This window comes from Haliotis rubra, unplaced genomic scaffold (assembly GCF_003918875.1).
Source record: "Haliotis rubra isolate DU_JTF1 unplaced genomic scaffold, ASM391887v1 Scf781, whole genome shotgun sequence".
NCBI lineage: Eukaryota > Metazoa > Mollusca > Gastropoda > Lepetellida > Haliotidae > Haliotis > Haliotis rubra.
This window is the reverse complement of record NW_025767503.1, coordinates 106330-128756: the sequence shown is the minus strand read 5'-3', so window position 1 is coordinate 128756 and position 22427 is coordinate 106330. Positions and strand designations below refer to the sequence as shown.

General features: G+C 42.4%; 4 protein-coding genes across 4 annotated transcripts; 1 reads left to right on the top strand and 3 right to left on the bottom strand.

Moving 5' to 3' along the window:
- Window positions 1–633: 633 nt before the first annotated feature.
- LOC124260948 (EF-hand calcium-binding domain-containing protein 2-like) lies at window positions 634–4127 on the top strand. Its single transcript, XM_046695280.1, has 4 exons — window positions 634–846; window positions 2495–2634; window positions 2964–3035; window positions 4004–4127. Exons 1-4 carry the CDS (start codon window positions 647–649, stop codon window positions 4009–4011), a joined length of 420 nt encoding a protein of 139 aa, XP_046551236.1. The 5' UTR covers window positions 634–646; the 3' UTR covers window positions 4012–4127.
- A 676-nt stretch (window positions 4128–4803) lies between these two features.
- Window positions 4804–6764, bottom strand: LOC124260946. The gene is made up of 2 exons (XM_046695277.1): window positions 6633–6764; window positions 4804–5933 (listed from the first exon to the last, which is right to left on the bottom strand). Exon 2 carries the CDS (start codon window positions 5923–5925, stop codon window positions 5149–5151), a length of 777 nt encoding a protein of 258 aa, XP_046551233.1. The 5' UTR covers window positions 5926–5933; window positions 6633–6764; the 3' UTR covers window positions 4804–5148.
- A 3018-nt stretch (window positions 6765–9782) lies between these two features.
- LOC124260947 lies at window positions 9783–11207 on the bottom strand. The gene is made up of 2 exons (XM_046695278.1): window positions 11044–11207; window positions 9783–10751 (listed from the first exon to the last, which is right to left on the bottom strand). Exon 2 carries the CDS (start codon window positions 10746–10748, stop codon window positions 10107–10109), a length of 642 nt encoding a protein of 213 aa, XP_046551234.1. The 5' UTR covers window positions 10749–10751; window positions 11044–11207; the 3' UTR covers window positions 9783–10106.
- Window positions 11208–16582: 5375 nt separating this feature from the next.
- On the bottom strand, window positions 16583–18626 carry LOC124260942. The gene is made up of 2 exons (XM_046695274.1): window positions 18446–18626; window positions 16583–17976 (listed from the first exon to the last, which is right to left on the bottom strand). The coding sequence occupies exon 2, from the start codon at window positions 17971–17973 to the stop codon at window positions 17050–17052; it is 924 nt and encodes a 307-aa protein (XP_046551230.1). The 5' UTR covers window positions 17974–17976; window positions 18446–18626; the 3' UTR covers window positions 16583–17049.
- Window positions 18627–22427: the final 3801 nt, after the last annotated feature.

Here is a 22427-nt window from a genome sequence, read left to right as displayed (position 1 = left end):
TTATGAACGTAAAGAATCATGTTAAATCTGCACCCGACATGTAATATTTCGCCCTCGGCGTGGTGGGTGGAAACTGACGGCGTGATGGTGGGTTGGGGGGTTGGGGGTGTACCACCAAACAATATACTTCTGGGGGTCCTTATAGGCTGTCTCACAGGATGCATGGGGTACTTCCGGGTTTTTTCTTTTTTTTTTTTCTTATTAATATAATGTGGATTTGATAAATGTTTATAGATGTATCTGTTATCATTTCATTCAGTTTATTTTGCCTTAATGGCTTGGAATTGTGTTGGGAATCACTGTAACATAGCAGAAACAGAGAAGCACTCTCAACTTGACTGCAGGTGGGAGGGTGTTTTGGAGGTTTCCATGGCTTCCCTTCCTGCCCCGGTACAGCAGGAGTGGGGGATTGCACCCATACTTTCATTCTTCATTGTTGCACTATATCCCTAGTGATTCTCTCTCCGAGTCGTCAGTGGAGTTCATTATGCATAACTGTAGAGAAAATATGTATCGACCAAAACGTGGTTTGATTAAAAAAATCTCTCGAATAATCAGGCTTCGCTGACTTATCTTCCGGAATTACAAAATTCTCATGTCCCAATTACCGAGACTCTCACGAATTGACTTTATTTTCAGAGTGAGAATGAAGCTGGTGTATCTTCTATGTTTGACCGCTGTCCTGGTCGTCATGGGAACGGATGGGTGGTTACGAGTCCGATTTCGACGCTTCAGAGTTCCTTTCCGAACACTAAAACCCTTCATCAAGCCAGTCTTGGGCACTGTGGCTAAAACATATTTCGGGCCTTACCACACGGGAATAAAGGTTGGGTGTGGTCTTTACAGGTATTTACTATTTACCGTTAAAGTATCTTGTTGAAATAACTCTTAGTTTCAATGTTCTACTGATTATGGTACACTGTTAAAGATAACGTTTCAACAACGTTATTCAGCATTGTCACTTTAAGCAGACACCAGTCAAGTCTGTATCTAAAAGTCATCAGTAAGAGGCGGTAGGCTAGCTTACTGGTTAAAGCGTTCGCTCGTAACGCCGAAGACTCGGGTTCGATTCCCCACATAGGTACAATGTGTGAAGCCCAATTCTGGTGTCCACGCGTGATATTGCTGGAATATTGCCAAAACCGGCGTAAACCTCAAATCATTAACTCACGCTCACATTAATAAATCCACTATCGTGTCACTGGACGTTTTGGTTGATTGATCACTTGATTGTCTGGTTTGTTTACAAGCCATCACCGTCGCATGGCCGCTGGGGCGGCCTGTAAAGGCTTAGTGAAAATCTTTTGAACGGCGTCACTGGTAGGACAGAACATACTACCCTTTTCTCGGACACCTGGTGTCATTGCTGATTGTCAGTAGTCCGTTCAGTTGACTTCCACAGATTGACGAGAACTGGGCTTTGTTTCTGTAGCTCGTCAAGACGTGACGTGTGGCATCATCGTTCAGGCGGCGAAATGTAGAATGTTTTCATTCATCTATGCCCTTTTTAAAACGGTTCGTTCACAGATTTGATTATCAGTATTTTGTTCAGTATGATTTTAATGTTAATTACTTTTTCTATCAGGAAAACACTGCTCTTTAAATTAAAACATCTACTGTAATCGTATATATTTTCGCGGGGTGCAATTTTCGCGGAAAGTTCACAAAAGGCCTGTTCGCGCAGTTGTTTTTTCGCGCATTTCAAACACCTGAGTGATGGTATCCATCACAAAGTTATCATCAAATAAACGGCACTACACACATTTGAAATTATGATTAGGGCCTACTTAACGTTTTTCTAGAAGCCGCGGTAGCTGAGTGAGTTAGAGACAGACTCTGTGTGCTGGTGATTAGGTGCCCGAATCTGAGACTGTGGGTTCGAATCACGGATGGGAATCCGTACTTTACTGAGAAAGTGTAATGCCAAATATAATAATGTGTTACATTTGACCAGTTTCTAAATGACATACATGTGTGTTCATAAAAGTTAGTAGTACGGATATAAACCCAAATAGTCGCAAACACAACGCGACCTTTGTGTACGTGACTTCTGTCCCGGGACCATACACGTGTTTCTGAGAACATGCTAAAAATTGGAATTCACGTGAACTTCGAAATACTGGTGGAAATGCACGTGCCACAGCCGTTGGAATGATACAGATGGAGACAACCCATACCGACGTTGCAGGAACCTTTGACTGTTCCTGTGTTGCCTTGGAAACTTGTTGCAACGGTTCAGGCAGGCAGGTCGGACAATGTTCAGGCTGAGAACAGAGAGACCAAGGTCAGAGGAAGACGGGTATCTGGGTACGTGTGCACCTCCGCAACCGCCTCCTCATAGATGCACTATGTCGGCGAATCAACAATACGCACAGTTACGGGACTCCGGTCAGCAGGTATCAGAGCTTACCGACTGATGCCGACTGATTAGAAATTCAATCATTTTGAATGCTCCTAACACATGTTCAGTCACTGCAAATGTTCACGTCTACAGAAAATTTACTGGGCGTGAGATCCGGGCTCTGGACGCAAACACAGACGGATTAGTGGACAGGTCCGAGGCCGCCAGCTACTTCGGAGTCGACCACAGCGATGCCCAACTCGACCACTTCATGAACATGGCCGATGCCAAGCGTGAGTTGATGTCTACGTGAAGCTCGTAACAGTATAAGCGTGTGTGCGTGCATGTGCGTGCGTGTGCGTGTGCGTGTGCGTGTGGCTGTCTCACTAGGTGTGTGGGGGTGGTTGTGTCAGTCACACTGGTATCCCCATTGTTAGGGCCAAATGTACCTCTACCAATGTAGACAGCCATTTAACTAATGGGCTATTAGCAAAGGTTTATATTGGGGCATCACTATTTACAATAGTTCAATTGTAGATTCAAATGTTTTTACTCGACCACTGTGGTGCGATTCACCGACTTCAAGTACGTCCTCAGATACGGTTTCTGTAATGGTTCAAAGGTGATGGCACCGTGGATCTGGATGAGTTCTTTGATGCGGCGCTGGCGTTCGAGGACGAAGGTCCAGAATCTGGTAATTATTGTTTGCATTTCACTGCTTCCCTCACCCACTGCGAACTTGACGACATGTTGAGGCGACAGCCACACCTACTAGTTACTACTACACAATGATGTTACTTTCTGCAGCTGTTCTTGAATATTCCAGATTACCCTCAACTCCAAAAGCATGAAAGCGTTGTAACTTCCGTACCATCCCTAAGATAAGATAGTAATATACTGCAGGTAACTAATTATTGTTAAAACTCAATGCTATGAACACGACTGAACCTTAAGAGAAACACTGCAATACATTGTAGTGAACACACACACCTGGGTTACTGAAGAACTCTCACACACATAGGTTACTGAAAAACTTCTACACACATAGGTTACTGAAGTACTCTCACACACGCATAGCTTACTGAAGGGCTCTCACTCGCATAGGTTACTGAAGAACCCTCACACGCATAGGTTACTGAAGAACTCTCACAGACATAGGTTACTGAAGAACTCACAAATAGCATAGGTTACTGAAGAACTGTCACACACATAGGTTACTGAAGAACTGTCACACACATAGGTTACTGAAGAACTATCACACGCATAGGTTACTGAAGAACTATCACAGACATAGGTTACTGAAGAACTCTCACACACATAGGTTACTGAAGAACTCTCACACACATAGGTTACTGAAGAACTATCACACGCATAGGTTACTGAAGAACTCTTACACGCATAGGTTTCTAGGTTATGTCCATTTGTGTTTCCGTGTGATTGTGCGTGCACGTGCGCATGTCCATTTGCGTTTTCGTGTAATAGTGTGAATGCGCGTGTGTGTGTGAGCGGCTGAAATTAATAACCTTGTGAGCAATGCATAGTGTCAAAGACGATCGTTAAATGAAATGTAACTCAATTCCCTTGATGTGAAACATCATCTACTGACTACATCATCTACACACCCTTTCACACATGATGCACACAGGTTTTTGTGTGTTGCAGCCCCGTGATCTGCTGGCGGAATGCAGAACGAGGCTGCCGAATGTGGAACCTGTACAGTGAACTATTTTCCCTCTTGTTGATATTGGCGTACTGTGTGCATTGATTAAACTTTCACTCAAACATTCATGTTTGTTCTATCAGGTATCATGGGAAATCAGGTATCAAGGACGATTAGATAGTATCAAATAAGAATTTAAAGCTTCGTTTTCGTAACTTGAGCTTTTTTCATGTATGTGTAGAAGATGTGAAAAGAAAACTTCTTTCACTAATCGTCTCAAATCATGAGATTTACGTCTCACATATGTAACGGTTGTAGCAGCCGGTCAGGAAACATTAAAAGAAGAGAACGTAAAATCCCTTTACATGAACTCATTTTACCCATTTTTGCCTATTATACAAAAGACCAAATACATTTTGTTTGGTTATGTATTAACTTGGTAAATATTAGGGTATGGTTGAGGTAACCAGTGTTCGATACTGTGAGCAGCTACCGACCCGTTATGCTACATTGAAATGAAATGGTATCTGCTAGAAGATCGACCACCTGGTCAGCTGACAGTCCTCTGGCAGGCCAACTTAGGCCGATGGCTGACCTCCTCGGGTCACTTAATAAGGAATCGAGAGCGCCGGAAACTGACGATTCCAAAAATCTCCGGAGACCTCTTGGCAAAGGTCGGCGGCATGTTGATGGATGACGGTGTTTCAACCAGTCATGGGTTTGCCGTTGATTCCCTTCAGTTCCTACGTGAACTAATTCCTATGCAGCGAGATGATCATAACATGTAAAGGCGAAGAATACGTTTGTTATTTGATGATTACACTTTATTTTAACAAATGTACACATCGCACAATTTGTAATGCTTATATTCTTGTATGGTAGAAAACAACAACATAATACACAGAAATATTATTAAACACAAAAGTCAAATATTTTCCAGCGTCAACCCAAGGGTGATATCAAAGGTAATCAAGTGGCAGTTTGAACCATTTTAAGAGTTTCAGAGGATGTCTGAAAAGTTGTTTCTTAATCTCAGTTCCTCTCATGTATAAAGTTCATAAACAAGAAATGTCTCAAACGTTTGTATCGCCTTCCGATCTCGGACTGTGACCATCTTGCAATAGTCTTTGACAGAGTGTATCACCATCTACAAAAGTGATTCACTCGATACAGATGTATCCTGGGAAATGCCGTATTTAAACTTGAGTTTCCCAGCAACCTTCCAGGAGACCTTCCGCCCTTGAATGGTCACCTTGTTGTCGGAGTTGAATCTGCCCTTATCTGTCTCGTCCTGTAGAATGGTCGCAATGTCCCCCTGGCTTACAGTTTGGGCACCCCCACCGTTGGTCATCTTGACCAGAACTGTACCTCTGATGTGCACCTCGGCGTCGAAGTCGAACTCGCTCTCCGTCTCGGTGACACAAAGCTTGGCGGTGGTCCGGGAGTAGGGCTGGGCCTTCACCGTGGAGTTCAGGGACCACTTGACAGCGTGTTTGACCGTGTTGTCGTCTTGCTGTTGTATTTGGACGTCGTTGCCAAAGCTTGCAGTCGCCTTGGAGATGGTATCGGGTACGTCAACGTTGATGCCGACGTCGCCGCCTTTGGAGAAGCCGTTAGTGAGACTGGTCCTGACCACAGCGTCGGTGGACCTCTCCATCTGGAAGGTGTGGCTCTGTACCTCCCCCGTGTTGTTCTCGTAGTTAGACGTGAAAACAACCTGGGACCGGCCTGACGCGGTGTTCTGGGACCCTCGTGCCCCATAGCGTTGCTGCTGATACTGGGTGCTTTCGTAACAGTTGGAACTGACGGTAGAGAAGTGGACTCTGTGCCAGTCGATATCCATGGCCTTGTTGCTGGCGTTTCCGACCCCCACTCGGTTCTCCACCCACTTCCTGACAACTGTATCCAGATCGATCACACCCATGTTGATTTCTGAAAAGAAAAGGGTAAAATGAATAAACCCACAAACACTGTACTTGTCAATAGTTGCACACACACGCACTCACACACACGTGCACGAATGCACACATGCACGCACACAGACCACACCACACATACACACGCAACAAAACCATTTCTCACTACTTGAGTAATTTATGACAATTTACAAGCTATTTGTACACGGATACACATGTGAACACATACCTGGTAACACAGACTATACGCGTGCTGACGACAAAGCCCTATTCATACATTGTACATCGTGAGTACGTCATGGTATGTTCGCTGACTGCTTCCTACATGTTTTACCTGGTCACATTTACTACAGCTATAATTGCAATACACTTTTTCAATTGAAGCCAAGTCTCTTGATTAAAAAGCGACTTACACTATATAGGATAATATTTCATGCACGTTTATACAATATTACAAGAGAAAGTCTATTCACACGGTAGCTGTAAGGTAGACATGATATTTCGGGTCGTGATGGCCTCTGTTAACCCTATATATATTTCAGGTGTCCTGTAATTATTTGAGAAATACTTTCCACTTCATATATTTCCACGTAAATTCTTTATAATTGAAAAATATCGTGGTATCATGATCACATGAAGTCAAAATATATTTTATCAAGTACAAAATTAAATAAAAATTTGAAATAACAAACTCAAAGAAAAAGATGGTACTCACGAGAGAAGTTTGTCGCCCTATTAGGAGTGAAGTCCAACAATTAGTGTCTGTGGTCGCTGGGAATTCGGCAAATACTGCAAACGTCTGAAGCTCAGTCTCCGAATGGATGATGTCCTGAAAATATCACCATTTATACCCTGTTCTGAATTTAAATATAAATCCATGTCAAACCTGGAATATTCTACAAATATATTTTAAGCGGGTAATTCCTCAAGTCATTGGTTTCTCCATGGCGTTGTCTGCACGTGGTCGTCGACTGGGGGGGATTCACGTTTTTATAAATAACCACACGTTATGACTGTGGCGTGTGGCAACGTGGTTGGTCAAAATAAAGTGAGCTATAAGACTTATGACGTCATCAACGGTAATACCTCCACATCATTCTGTACCTATACCTACTGCGCGACACAACACGCTCAGGTAAACCTATACAATCGATAACGACAGCGCACTCCGCGTATCGGGAACACGTCCCACGTACGTTGCCGTCATGGGCCGAGCTGTAAGACAAGTGTATACACTCTTCATGTTTATTTACATAACGATTCTACCCCGTGTGTAATATACTTAGTGTTCGAGTGAAATGTACACATTCACTACATAGATGTGTGGTTTGTACACTGTAGCGACTCAAGCCGTCAATATGCTTGATTCGCATGAGTGGGTTTGATCCATACATTGCAGTGCGGATATAAGCCTGTATGTGTCGTGTTATGAATGGTAATACACACTTAATGAGTTGAGTTAAACAATATTGTGGTTAATGAAATCAACCCAAAGTGACCCTTGTAGATATTAATATTGTGACGAAACATGGGGGCGTGGGCAGGGTCGACCAGTCCTCGAGACGCGTCGGGAAGACGGGTGGTGGTAGTACAGTTGCTTTACTTGTATACACTGGACCCTGTCTAGAGCAGAATCTGAATACTGCGATACATATTCCGGGGTGTATTGCTACAACATCCCTGCAGTACAACGTGATACTGTAGGTCGCAGCACACCTTGATACTTCTATATCACCGACAATGTATTCAGAAATAGTATGAAATAGTAGTTCTCTCATGTAGTTCTCACTTTTCCGCAATTGCTTTAAACAGAAAGGTGGATGTTATGGCCAGTATACATTGGGTACAATGTTTCCATTGCTCCGTCACGGTAATGTCGGCTCGGACTGTTTCCGTTGTTCGGTGTAACTACCGATCCAGTAAACATCATATTGTCACACCAGCAGCTGCAGCTTGGGAACTGGTGGTTTAGACTACACGTATGTCATATGATGCTGATACAGAGATACAGTTCACTGTATGTGATGCTGTGTCAACGATACACATAGTTTAGTCTAGGACGACACGGTATTACCGACATACTGGTATATCACAATACGCTTTTCAAACCATACCCATTGCACTATTTATTTATGAGAACCGGTATTTTGGGAAAAGAACATATATGATATTTTGTGTGAGTATGTTTTTGGTTTAAATTAAAATCTACACACTTTCATTCACAACAAATGTTTTCCTTCGTATTCATTGACAAAACGGCAAACTGTTGTACCATAAATTGTATAAAATGGTCAATAGAATAACTGAGTATGCAACCTAATTTTGAGATTGCTGTTATCAGAACCATAACATGTCTGTTTAGGGACTTATAATGTAGAAAATAGGACTGACATGTACAATTAGTGTCACCCACTGTCATGCACTTAAGTTCCCATATATATCTGTGTGACCTGGCTAACAGTGTGACCTATCTAACTGTGTGATCTGTCTAACTGTGTGACCTGCCTAACTGTGTGACCTCCCTAACTGTGTGACCTCCCTAACTGTGTGATCTGTCTAACTGTGTGACCTGGCTAACTGTGTGATCTGGCTAACTGTGTGACCTGCCTAACTGTGTGATCTGGCTAACTGTGTGACCTGCCTACCTAACTGTGTGATCTGTCTAACTGTGTGACCTGGCTAACTGTGTGATCTGTCTAACTGTGTGACCTGTCTAACTGTGTGACCTGTCTAACTGTGTGACCCGGCTAACGTATGACCTGGCTCTGTGACCTGGCTGACGTGTGACCTGTCTAACTGTGTGACCTTGCTAACTATGTGACCTGGCTAACTGTGTGACCTGTCTAACTGTGTGACCTGCCTAACTGTGTGACCTGTCTAACTGTGTGACCTGCCTAACTGTGTGATCTGTCTAACTGTGTGACCTGGCTAACTGTGTGACCTGCCTAACTGTGTGATCTGTCTAACTGTGTGACCTGTCTAACTGTGTGACCCGGCTAACGTATGACCTCTCTTACTGTTTGATCTGTCTAACTGTGTGACCTGGCTAATTGTGTGACCTCTCTTACTGTTTGATCTGTCTAACTGTGTGACCCGGCTAACGTGTGACGTATCTGACAGTGTGACCTGTCTAACTGTGTGATCTGTCTAACTGTGTGACCTCTCTTACTGTTTGATCTGTCTAATGTGTGGCCTGGCTATCGTGTGACCTGTCTAACTGTGTGACCTGGCTAACGTGTGACTTGTCTAACGTGTGACCTTTTCTGACCTGTCTAACTGTGTGACCTGGACTAACGTGTGACTTTTCTAACTGTTTGACCTGACTAACGTGTGACCTGGCTAACTGTGTGACCTGTTTAACTGTGGGGCCTGGCTAACGTGTGACCTGTCTAACTGTGTGGCCTGGCTAACGTGTGACCTGTCTTACTGTGTGGCTTGGCTAACAGTGTGTCATCGTGCTTCCATGGCGTGGAACGTTGTACATCCAGTCAGCCACTGACGTGACCAGTCATTCCATCACTCACCTATACGGTGATGTTTCTATACGACTAACATCCTAGAGCGATCCATGTTCGTAGGTAAAACGGCCGCCATAACCCGTGAAGATCAGGGTTAGAATAGGCCTTCAACAAGGCTAGTCGTAAGCGTCGACTAACGGGATCGGGTGGTCAGGCTCGCTGACTTGGTTGACACATGTCATCGTATCCCAATCGATGCTCATGACGTTGATCACGGGAATATCTGCCCCAGACTCGATTATTTACAGACCGCTGCCATATAGCTAGAAGTTTGCTGAGTCCGGCGTTAAACAACCAACCGTCAAAATAACCGGGATATCTCACCAAAAGAGTCAAAAGTCAAGTCAGAAGTTTACTTACAAGTTTTATTTCCACCATCATACATGTTTAGTTAAGTAGATATTGTTACAGTTGTGGGGCTGATTAACTTAGTAGGATAAAAAACAGACTGCCTAGTTGCATATATAATCATCATGATATTCCTGCATAAGAATCTGGAAAGAAGAAATGAACAAGAATCTAGTTTTAGCAGAGCACGAATGGTGTCGAAACTTTAGCGACGTGATTGAGCCTGCTGTTTTCTCTCGTGAAACACCTCCACATCCTGCGACACACCGAACCGGAAATTCAGCGACCCAGACACATCCCATTTGACCTTTCTTGTTTGCATGTCAACTTTGACTCCCGATTCTTTTTTTAAAGTTTTCATCTTCATCCAAGATGGTGGCCAGGTCATTCTCCATGACGCGCAGAACAGTTCCGTCGTCATCCATAATTCGTACCAGGACCCGTCCCTTCATGGTGACCTTGGCCTTGAAGGTAAAGTGATGCTTCTCCTCAATAATCTTAAGAACAGCGACAGTTGTCTCCCCTGGAGGGGCATTCACCTTGGAGTTGATGCCCCAGCTGACGGCGTGTTTCACAGTGTTCTCATCCTCGGTGTCCACGGTCACGCTCGACCCGAAGCTGCCAGTAGCTTTGGAGACGTCAACAGGAACGTTTAACTGTATTCCAACGTTGCCATTTCTGGTGAAGCCGTTTGCCAAAGAGGTCGTGACCGTTGCCTCGGTTTGTCTCTCCACCATGAAGGTGTGCTCTTGGGTGGTGTCTGTACTGTTCTTGTATTTGGACTTGAACAAGACCCCGGATGGAGAATTGGATCCTGCAGCGACCGAGAGTTCGGCCATGGAGGACTCGGTGGTTCTGATACGCAGTCTGTGGGTGTCAACCTCCAACCTGACTTCCTCGTCATCGATCTGGCCTCGCCTCCTGGCCCAGTCTTCCAAAGGTTTGTGTAGATCGTGAATGGGCATGGTCTAGAAAAAATATACGACGAGTAAAAAATGCCCAATCCTTATTTATTACACCCTAACTTTCAACACACGAAATAGACAAGCTATCTGAGAAATGAAGATACATTATAAAGAAACACTTTATCTTAAGCATCAAAGCTACGAAACAACAATCACTGATAAAAGGTGATTACAAGTAACAACATTGGTTTTCTCCTAACTGTTTGATTGCTCCAAGGTAATGCTGAAACAGGGGCATCTAGCCCCACACGGAAAACACCTTCTTGAAAAACATTATTGGTTAACAGATACCTACCAAGGTGTCGGGAGCCTGTACTTTGTGGATTCAAGAAGTGGTCCGACCTTGCAGCTGTCTGATGGATGAAATCCTGGGTTCTGTTCGGAAATACCTCGGTACTGTTCGGAAATAACGACAATGATCAACTCGCAACTGTCTGGTGAATGGCATCCCGGCTTCCGTGTCCTCCTTTAATACCTTGAATCTGTTCGGAAATAGCGACAACGCACAGCTCCAGCAACGCCCCCGGTGTCTCCTAGGACCTCCCACCTTTGTCTCTACACGCACCACGAACAAAGGAATGGATATGAGTCGATTGCCGTAAATATATCTGGAAATTCACACACAGTCTAATGTAGACAGCCGTACATCGGGTGGTGAACTGCGCAACACAAACAATAAATAAAAGTTGGGTGAACAATCGGGTTGAATTGTGAAGTCTGTAGTGTATCGATCCTGTCTCAAACTGAAACTCATGTGAACAATATTAAATCAACGTCGGAGAATAGTCAGTCTCGATTATAAGTACTGGGTATGAAAGAGGCTGTGAGTTGTAACAGTGTGGTCCACTGACAACAGGGGTATTATCGTATTCCATATTACTTGTAACTGGGACCAACTGCTACTTGTCAGGACACACCACCGTTAACGACCCAGTTGTCAGGATACACCATAGTTAACAACTCAGTTGTCAGGACACACCACAGTTAACAACCCAGTTGTCAAGACACACCACGGTTAACAACCAAGTTGTCAGGACACACCACAGTTAACAACCCAGTTGTCAGGATACACCACAGTTAACAACCCAGTTGTCAGGACACACCACAGTTAACAACTCAGTTGTCAGGACACACCACAGTTAACAACCCAGTTGTCAGGACACACCACAGTTAACAACTCAGTTGTCAGGACACACCACAGTTAACAACCCAGTTGTCAGGACACACCACAGTTAACAACCCAGTTGTCAGGACACACCACAGTTAACAACCCAGTTGTCAGGACACACCACAGTTAACAACCCAGTTGTCAGGACACACCACAGTTAACAACCCAGTTGTCAGGACACACCACACCAACAGTTGTTACACAACTTAACCACCCAGTTGTCAGGACACACCACAGTTAACAACTTAGTTGTCAGGACAACCCAGTTGTCAGGACACACCACAGTTAACAACTCAGTTGTCAGGACACACCACAGTTAACAACCCAGTTGTCAGGACACACCACAGTTAACAACAGTTGTCAACACACCACAGTTGTCAGTTGTCAGGACACACCACCACCAAGTTGTCAGGACACACCACAGTTAACAACCCAGGACACACCACAGTTAACAACCCAGTTGTCAGGACAGGTTACAACCACAGTTAACAACCCAGTTGTCAGGACACACCACAGTTAACAACCAGTTGTCAGGACACACCACAGTTAAGAACCCAGTTGTCAGGACACACCACAACCCAGTTAACAACCCAGTTGTCAGGACACACCACAGTTAACAACCCAGTTGTCAGGACACACCACAGTTAACAACCCAGTTGTCAAGGACACACCACAGTTAACAACTCAGTTGTCAGGACACCACAGTTAACAACCCAGTTGTCAGGACACACCACAGTTAACAACCCAGTTGTCAGGACACACACACAGTTGTTAACAACCACAGTTGTCAGGACACACCACAGTTAACAACCCAGTTGTCAGGACACACCATGGTGAGAATGTCTACAGTTAACAACTCAGTTGTCAGGACACACCACAGAACACAGGACACACCACAGTTAACAACCCAGTTGTCAGGACACACCACAGTTAACAACCCAGTTGTCAGGACACACCACAGTTAACAACCCAGTTGTCAGGACACACCACAGTTAACAACCCAGTTGTCAGGACACACCACAGTTAACAACTCAGTTGTCAGGACACACCACAGTTAACAGTTGTCAGGACACACCACAGTTAACAACTTAGTTGTCAGGACACACCACAGTTGTCAGGACACACCACAGTTAACAACTCAGTTGTCACACCACACAACAGTTAACAACCCAGTTGTCAGGACACACCACAGTTAACAACACACACCACAGTTAACAACCCAGTTGTCAGGACACACCACAGTTAACAACCCAGTTGTCAGGACACACCACAGTTAACAACTTAGTTGTCAGGACACACCACAGTTAACAACCCAGTTGTGAGGACACACCACAGTTAACAACCCAGTTGTCAGGACACACCACAGTTAACAACCCAGTTGTGAGGACACACAACAGTTAACAACCCAGTTGTCAGGACACACCACAGTTAACAACTCAGTTGTGAGGACACACCACAGTTAACAACCCAGTTGTCAGGACACACCACAGTTAACAACTCAGTTGTGAGGACACACCACAGTTAACAACTTAGTTGTCAGAACACACCACAGTTAACAACCCAGTTGTCAGGATACACCACAGTTAACAACTCAGTTGTCAGGATACACCACAGTTAACAACCCAGTTGTCAGGACACATCACAGTGAACAACTCCGTTGTCAGGACACACCACAGTTAACAACCCAGTTGTCAGGACACATCACAGTTAACAACTGTACACTATACATTACAGATAATCTGAACTAAATGACAATGAAATATCTGTCTGTGGTTGTAGTTTGGCCAGTCATTATACATTACAGATAATCTGAACTATATGACAATGGAATATCTGTCTGTGGTTGTAATTTGGCCAGTCACTATACATTACAGATAATCTGAACTATATGACAATGAAATATCTGTCTGTGGTTGTAATTTGGCCAGTCACTATACATTACAGATAATCTGAACTATATGACAATGAAATATCTGTCTGTGGTTGTAGTTTGGCCAGTCATTATACATTACAGATAATCTGAACTATATGACAATGAAATATCTGTCTGTGGTTGTAATTTGGCCAGTCACTATACATTACAGATAATCTGAACTATATGACAATGAAATATCTGTCTGTGGTTGTAATTTGGCCAGTCACTATACATTACAGATAATCTGAACTAAATGACAATGAAATATCTGTCTGTGGTTGTAGTTTGGCCAGTCACTATACATCACAGTTAACAACTCCGTTGTCAGGACACACCACAGTTAACAACCCAGTTGTCAGGACACATCACAGTTAACAACCCAGTTGTGAATGAAATATCTGTCTGTGGTTGTAGTTTGGCCAGTCCTTTTACATTACAGATAATCTGAACTATATGACAATGGAATATCTGTCTGTGGTTGTAATTTGGCCAGTCACTATACATTACAGATAATCTGAACTAAATGACAATGAAATATCTGTCTGTGGTTGTAGTTTGGCCAGTCATTATACATTACAGATAATCTGAACTATATGACAATGGAATATCTGTCTGTGGTTGTAATTTGGCCAGTCACTATACATTACAGATAATCTGAACTAAATGACAATGAAATATCTGTCTGTAGTTGTAGTTTGGCCATTCATTGTTAGAAAAAGAATATAAACCACATTTTCACAGTCCGAAATAACGCATGACATGTAAAAATATCTGCAGAGTCAGTTAATCCATTAGGACTTGAGAAAATGTGCGCATTAGCCAGGCATAGAAAGCTCTACGTTTGTTCCCAAAATACTGAGGATCCCAGACAATAGCAGACAGGGGTGTTGAGTAGGTGTCTTCTCGAAACCCCATTAAATCCCGTAGGGTACGAAGCGTGTCAAGCGTGAATATCAAATCTTTAATAAGAATACACGTGTGTGTCCACGTCATGCCGCATCTGAAAATAGAACTGACATGCAACCACATTACACGTGACACACGACACGTGACACTTAAGCTGTCAGTGCATTAGTGCATATTGAGGCAGCTTTTGAACTGTAACATATGTTATATCTGGGATTACACTTTCTTAGTAAAGTACAGATTCTAGTACTTCTGTTGGGTTGAGTCCCATCCGGGATTTGAACAAACACCCTCAGAGTTCGAATGCCGGATGGGACTAACCCAACAAAAGCACTAGAATCTGTACTCTATTAAGAAAGTGTCATCCCAAATATGGGATATGTTACATTTGACCACTTTCTGAATGGCATTGTGTATTCAGCTCTTGAACTACTTTCTCATTTGGTCCAGTGATTCGGTCCAGGGTGTTCGAATTTTCAATTCCGGAATAATTCTGCCCTTGAGTAGCAAATACAACAATATGAAAATCCAAAACTCAGTAGATGAAGTAAAACTCTCGCTTATTGAAAAATACGTATGAGTTAGGATAAGATAAACCTCACTATAACGAAGCATAAGCTAGGATAAGATCAACTTCACTGTAACGAAGTACGAGTTTGGATACGATCAACCTCGCTATAATGAAGTACGAGTTAGGATAAGATCAACCTCACTGTAACAAAGTATGAGTTAGGATAGGATAAACCTGCCATAATGAAGTATTAGTTAGGAAAAGATAAACCTCACTATAATGAAGTACGAGTTAGGATAAGATAAACCTCGCTATAATTAAGTGCGAGTTAGGATGAGATCAACCTCGCTATAACGAAGTATAAGTTAGGATAAGAAAAACCTCACTATAATGAAGCATAAGTTAGGATAAGAAAAACCTCACTATAACGAAGCATAAGTTAGGATAAGAACAACCTCACTGTAACGAAGTATGAGTTTGGATAAGATCAACCTCACTATAGCGAAGTATGAGTTAGGATATGATAAACCTCATTATAACGAAGTACGAGTTAGGATAAGATAAACCTCACTGTAATGAAGTACGAGTTAGGATAAGATCAACCTCACTGTAACGAAGTACGAGTTAGGATAAGATGAACCTCGCTATAATTAAGTTGCGTTGTTTTCCTAAAGTCGGTGTTGTCAGACAGCACTTAGTGTGTGTGTACAACTATCTCATAACAAAAACAATGGATTTTCGTCAGCCCCAACTGTCACTGAGTGGATGGATGGTTATGTGATGTGACGCTGTAGCTGTACTCGTATGTCAAATTTGTCAAACGAATGTGGTCCAAACTGGCCATGTTTAACACTTTCTATATCATGACACGTCGCCTTATGAAGGAGTCAGTGAGTTTAGTTTTACGTCGCACTCAGCAATATCCAGGCTATATGGCGGATGTCTGTAAATAACTGCTTCTTAGACAGACAGTTCAGTGATCAACAGCATGAGCATGATCTACGCAAATGGGATACGATGACATGTGTCAACCAAGTCAGCAAGTATGACCACCCGATCTCGTTGGTCGCCTCTCACGACAAGCATGGGTTACTGAAGATCAATTCTAACCCAGATCTTCACGGGTCCCTTTTGAAGGAGGAACGCAGTGTTGCAGATGTCTACATTTCCACTATGCTCGGTTTACACGAAGGCTGGCTAAGTATTTGTACACCGAGCTACATAACATAACAGGGTGGGATTCGAACTCACGACCAACTGCTTATCATGACTCCAAGGGCCACAACTCTGTTCGATATACAGAAGTACAAAACCGTTTCAAAAAAGAAGACAAATTACCAACCAACATTTTTTATTGCAAGGTAGGATATAAAAGTACAGACAAAAACAGTTTATTATATGTTTCTGAAAAAATAATGAACACATTTTCTTTTGAAAACTAGCCAATTAGACAATACTCAGTGTAATTATTCAATTTCTTGTGTTTCTACTACACAGGGAGAGTTCATGATCAGACTATACTGAGCCAAAACCTCTAGGTCTATTTTCCATAAACAAATGTCTAAATGTAGGTATGTATTTTAACATTCACTTGGCCTTGGTCATTCTTTTTTATGAACAGTAAGTTACTTGTATCTTCTTTTAAGTTTTGTTGCCATACGTACAAGATATATTTTGTATAACTGCATATCTCTTATGCAGGTGTGATCGTTCTCTGTTTCAGATTATTAACACTGGACGCACTGGTGGCAAGTTTGTTTACATCCGTTGCCACGAGAAGCTTCTGCCGACAAAGTAACAGTCATTTTGTAACTGGAGGATTATCTGTTTCCAAGGCGTACACCACACAGTCCTGAGACACGCCGAACCGGAAGTGGAGAGAGCCTGACATGTCCCAGGTCACCTTCCCGGTGTCCAAGTCGATACAGACATCAGACCTCTGTGATACAGTCTCGTCGTCAGACAGGATGGTAGCAAGCGGCGACTGCATCACCTTTGGATTCTGTCTGTCGGCCCTGTACACGCGGGCAATCACCCGGCCTTTCATGGCGACCGTCGAGTTAAACTGGACTTTACATTTGGTTTCACTGATCCTCAGCTCCGTCACTATCGTCTCCCCCGGTGCAACGTTTACCTTGGTTTTTGAGGACCAATCCAGCAAGTGTTTCACAATGCTCATGTCGTCTTCTGCGATGGACACGTCCGTGCCGAAGGTGCTGGTGGCGTTGGAGACGACGTCTGGTACCTTCACCTTTATACCAACAATGCCATCAGTGGTAAAACCTTTGGTCAAGGTGCTGGTCAGTGTGGCTTCTGTCTGCTTGTTCATGATGAACGTGTGTTCCTGGGGGACATCTGTTTTGTTGGTGTACGTCGATTTGAACACGACTCCTGAGCCCATGTCATCCCCACCTACTTCTTCCTTGTCTTTGTCAGATTCTTCTTTCTTGTCTTTGTCAGATTCTTCTTTCTTGTCTTTGTCAGATTCTTCTTTCTTGTCTTTGTCAGATTCTTCTTTCTTGTCTTTGTCAGATTCTTCTTTCTTGTCTTTGTCAGACTTTCCTCCTTCATCTTTTGGGTCAGGTGGTTTGTCTGTAGTGATCACTCGGAGTTTTTTTGTGTCGATTTCAAACCGAACCAGACCCTTTTTCAAGTCATCTTCGGAAAAGCCGCCATGTTTTTTTACCCAGTTTTCCAATTTTTTGTTGAGATCGTGAAGTGACATTTTCTGAAAAGAAAGTAACAAATTGTGTACAGCAGCCCACCAGACACACTTTCCTTCAATATAATACCAGAAAGATAGTGAACAGAATTCCGGCTTTCGTCATACATTCCAAGATTTCGTGGCAAGTTTGGACCATGTTTCACATATTACGTACCCAGAAACACCATCCCCACACCGAGAGGGGAGGTTCCAAATTAGACGAAAACTATTCCCCCGTGAAGAATCAGTTAGAACTGGTCTTCAGCTACACATGCTTTACAAAGGAGGCAGTGTACGGATACAAACTGAACGGATGTCCAGATGTACGGGTGTACGGGTATGCTCGCTGACTTGCTTGTCGGGGTATCCCAACTGCATTAGTCGACCTTCATGCAAGCGACCATGCTTGTCATGTTTGGACTATTGCTGAGTGTGGCTTTAAACCACAAATGTACATAGAAACAGAACTGGTCAATAGACCACCATCACTCACCAGGTAGGTGTGCTGATGTCGGTGTCACAGTCGTAGACGTAGTAAGGATGTTGTCAACCTGGCAGTAGTCTCAGAACTGACGTCTAGACAACAGTTCAAATATTTTATACCAATACATTTGCTCAAATATAGAACCAACGTTTCGAAATGGTCATGGAAAATGTGAACTAAAATATATCCACGCCAAGAATGACACCTGGTCTGTGTTTAGAATGACCAGCTGACACATGTCCCGAACACATGACTACTGCAGTGACGACAAACAGCGAATAGTTATTGAACGGATCGACATATGTGACATATATACACTGTTCTTCACTCACCGAAGACCTGCTATGTCTACAATAGTTTGTTTGGTTGAGTGAATTCTTGGCAGTAGGGACGTATACAGGTTTGCTGGTAACATACCCGTTGGAAGACCTTGGAACATCCAAGAAGACAATATTTCTGACTTTTACGTCAATATCTGATCCTCTGGTTGTCGCCACTCTGACACAATATTTGTAGAATGACTGAAAGGCACCCAAAGTTCACGTGTTTGTGGAAGTGATAACTTTAACACTGTTTAGTGGTTTGTACATCTATGTACGCTTAATGATAATAATGAGAATATTTATAACGCGCATTTTCCAGGCCGTATATCCTACTCAAAGCGCACAATCTGACTATTATTACCCCGGACAACACAAGCTGCCTGTTAGGCGCTAGAAGGTTAATAGTCTGTACCCATTTACTGCTGGGTGAACAGAGACAATTTTGAACAAACTTACTTGCCTAAGGTGAGACCACATGTATCGTTGTGGAGCAGGACTGAAGTCCTAGGCACTCTCAGGAGTCAATTTCGCAAGCTGCCAAACCCGGTCACCCATCTAAGTACTCTCCGCACACAACACCGCTTAACTTCTACTGATTATGGCCCGAGCTCTATGCACAGGACCAGGCGCCACAGCCTTAACATTCAAATAAAAATTTAAATAAGTCAATATTGAGGTAGACATTACACTTGCATTTCCGCCATGGCGACTGCATGTTTGGAGATCTGCCTCAGCTGCCTATATGTCTGTCTGTCTGTCTTGTTTTAGTGACAATTTTTACCGGGGTATTCTTCAACCTTTGCAGTATGTATTTTGTGGCACCAAAACGTGGACTTGTGTAGTAATAGACACGCAAATGAAAGGGGAGGTATGAGATCTGAACTGGTTTAAAAATGAAAATATCAGCTGTCAATCTAACTCGAGACTTCACGTGACCCAGTCTTTCGAAAAGCCCATCTGCTCATGATCATGTTTCAAGTCTATGGCAATGAGACATTAATGAAATAAAACGCCATGAAATTATTACGAAATTGAAATGAATTTTTCATGAGGTACTTTGAAACTCCATTAACCTGAAATACTGCGCATATATGAGAACAAAAAAAGCTCTCAAGCGCATGGATTATAGTGCATTGGTTTTCATGTTAGATGTGGTGGGAATTCCCCTATCTATATTTAGTAGCAGACGGACGCGCACAGCATAATGCTGACTACTTGGATCAATGGGTGTGACTGGAGCAGAGTCGAGTACGTCTTGAGGTGCGCCTGTACTTGTTATAGTCAGGTATTTCGGGAAGCGTGTGTATATTCCGTAGAGGTGGTCCTTTGTCGGCTAGAGAGAAATGTTTTTTTAAACATAAACGTATGAATTTTGTGAATGATTATAAACACCTTGGCATTTTGTTTACCCGTACGCTGGGTCTGAATCCGTCTGTACTTTACCTGGCGAGGAGAGCAAAGAAAGCTCTTTTACAACGACTATTTACTTCAAATTATTTGATTCTCAAATACAACCGATTTTACTGTATGGATCTGAAATATGGGGTTTTAAAGTGAATTATACCAAAGAAAAAATCATTTGCTTGCCTGTAAACAGTTTCCATGTGTTTGTTTGTCAACACCAAACGCTATGGGTTATGGTGAATGTGGGAGGTTTCCATTGTACATATCATCTTATTTTCGTTGTTTAAAATATTGGTGTAAAATAATTATATGCCTGAACTTCGTTTACCTCAAAAAGGCCTTCAATATGCTTTTAGATCTTGTTTATCTAACATGCTGTTACATGTATATAAGTCGGTTCTGTGCTGTATTACTTTACTCTTGTTTGAGTGGCATTTTAGAAGTTGTGGATACAGATTCTTGTACCGTTGTCAAGCTTGACAACGGTACAAGAATCTGTATCGAAACGTCGCACTCACGAAATAAAGAAGTTGTTATCCATAAAACTTGTTCTATATTGTACTTAACTCTTGCTTGACAACGGTATAAGAAGCTATACCGAAACGTCGCATCATAATAAATAAAGAAGTTGTTATCCATAAAGTATTATACCTTTTTTATAATCAATCAACTTCTAAAATGCCAATCAAACAGATTGTTTATCTTGGAAAGAATAATTGGATATCTCATATTCGCACCTTACTATTGAGATATGGTTTGGTTTTATTTGGTTATCACAGACAGTTGGCATTGTAAATGTGTTTATTAGACAGTTTGGCATGCATGCTATTGATATGTTTAAGCAGGAATGGCATTCAACTATCCATGAAAGTTCTAGATATGATTCATATCGTCAATTCAAGTCGTTGTTTGAGCCAGAGTCTTTTCTTGCTTATCTTTGCTACAGAAATGTTCGCAATGCTTTTATACGTTTCAGGTTAGACCTTAATGATTTATTGATTAACCGTGGAAGATATCTTTCTATGGAAAAAAACAAACAAAGATAATGTCCATTCTGTTACATTACTGAAGATGAATTCCATTCATGTTTATTTGACCTGTATATGAAAATCTAAGAAATAAGTATCTACCGCAACTGTCTTTATCTCATATCATTAAACTATTGTCTTCCTTACTTTCCAGCAAAGGACCTAAAAAAACCACAAAGTATTTAGTTACAATGCATTTTTGTCAAGGAAACATTTCATTAGTTAGAAAGTTGATTATAAATGTCATTGTTAATATGTATCTCTTTTGTATATGGGCCTATGGCCTTTCATATAAAATAAAGAATTGAACTGAATTGACATAGAAGCAAACAAATATAGTTCTGGCTTCCGGCGGGGTAACTGGTGATCAAATATGTATATGTGTGTCCGGGAAGGAAAGACTGCAACATCTCGGGGTACAGAGAGTGAAAATAATATCAAGTGACAAATGTCTTCTCACTCCCCACTAAACTGATATCGAGTCAGTATGTTGCAGACATCTAGCCGAGGTCGGCAGCTGGTAGGCGAATGTTGTCTAGTAAAGTATCGCGTTAGGTGGGACAAGGGGTAGCTAGTGTTCACTCATCACGCCGGAGACCTGGGTTCGATTCCCCACGTGTGTACGACACCTATCTCTGGTGTCCCCCGACTTGATGTTGCTGGAATATTGCTAAAACCGGCACAAACAATACAGTCACATGAGAGTTAGTGCAATGGTGTCTGAATCCGCACAAACACAGTGTATGTATTTCACGTTGTGCCTTCAGCGTGAGGAGATATTAGGCAGCGTTTTATAAACACATGATGCAGTTGGAATCGTAAAATGGACTCTAAGTAATCTCAGAATGATTTCCTAATTAACATAAGAAATAGTATTTAAGTGATTACATCTATATTACCACGTTCTATTTATTTGCTTACGAACTGGTTTAACCTCTAAGTTTATATTCATCTTTAAACATAATCACAATCATCGCCCATATATAGGTGATCGTATTAACGTGATACTGAAACTGAAACAGATAAGTAAGTAAAATCCTTCTCGTTATATAGCGACATGGAACAAAGACTTCGTCACCTAGGACAAGAGATAGGACGTCAGGTTCCGATATATCTTGTCCAGACGAGCCAATGGGAACAGTACACGATTGCAGACTTGCAGAAGAATATCGGAAATCCCCCAATCTATATTTAGCCTGTTAACTCTTCTATACCTACCTGACCTACATGCGCTTG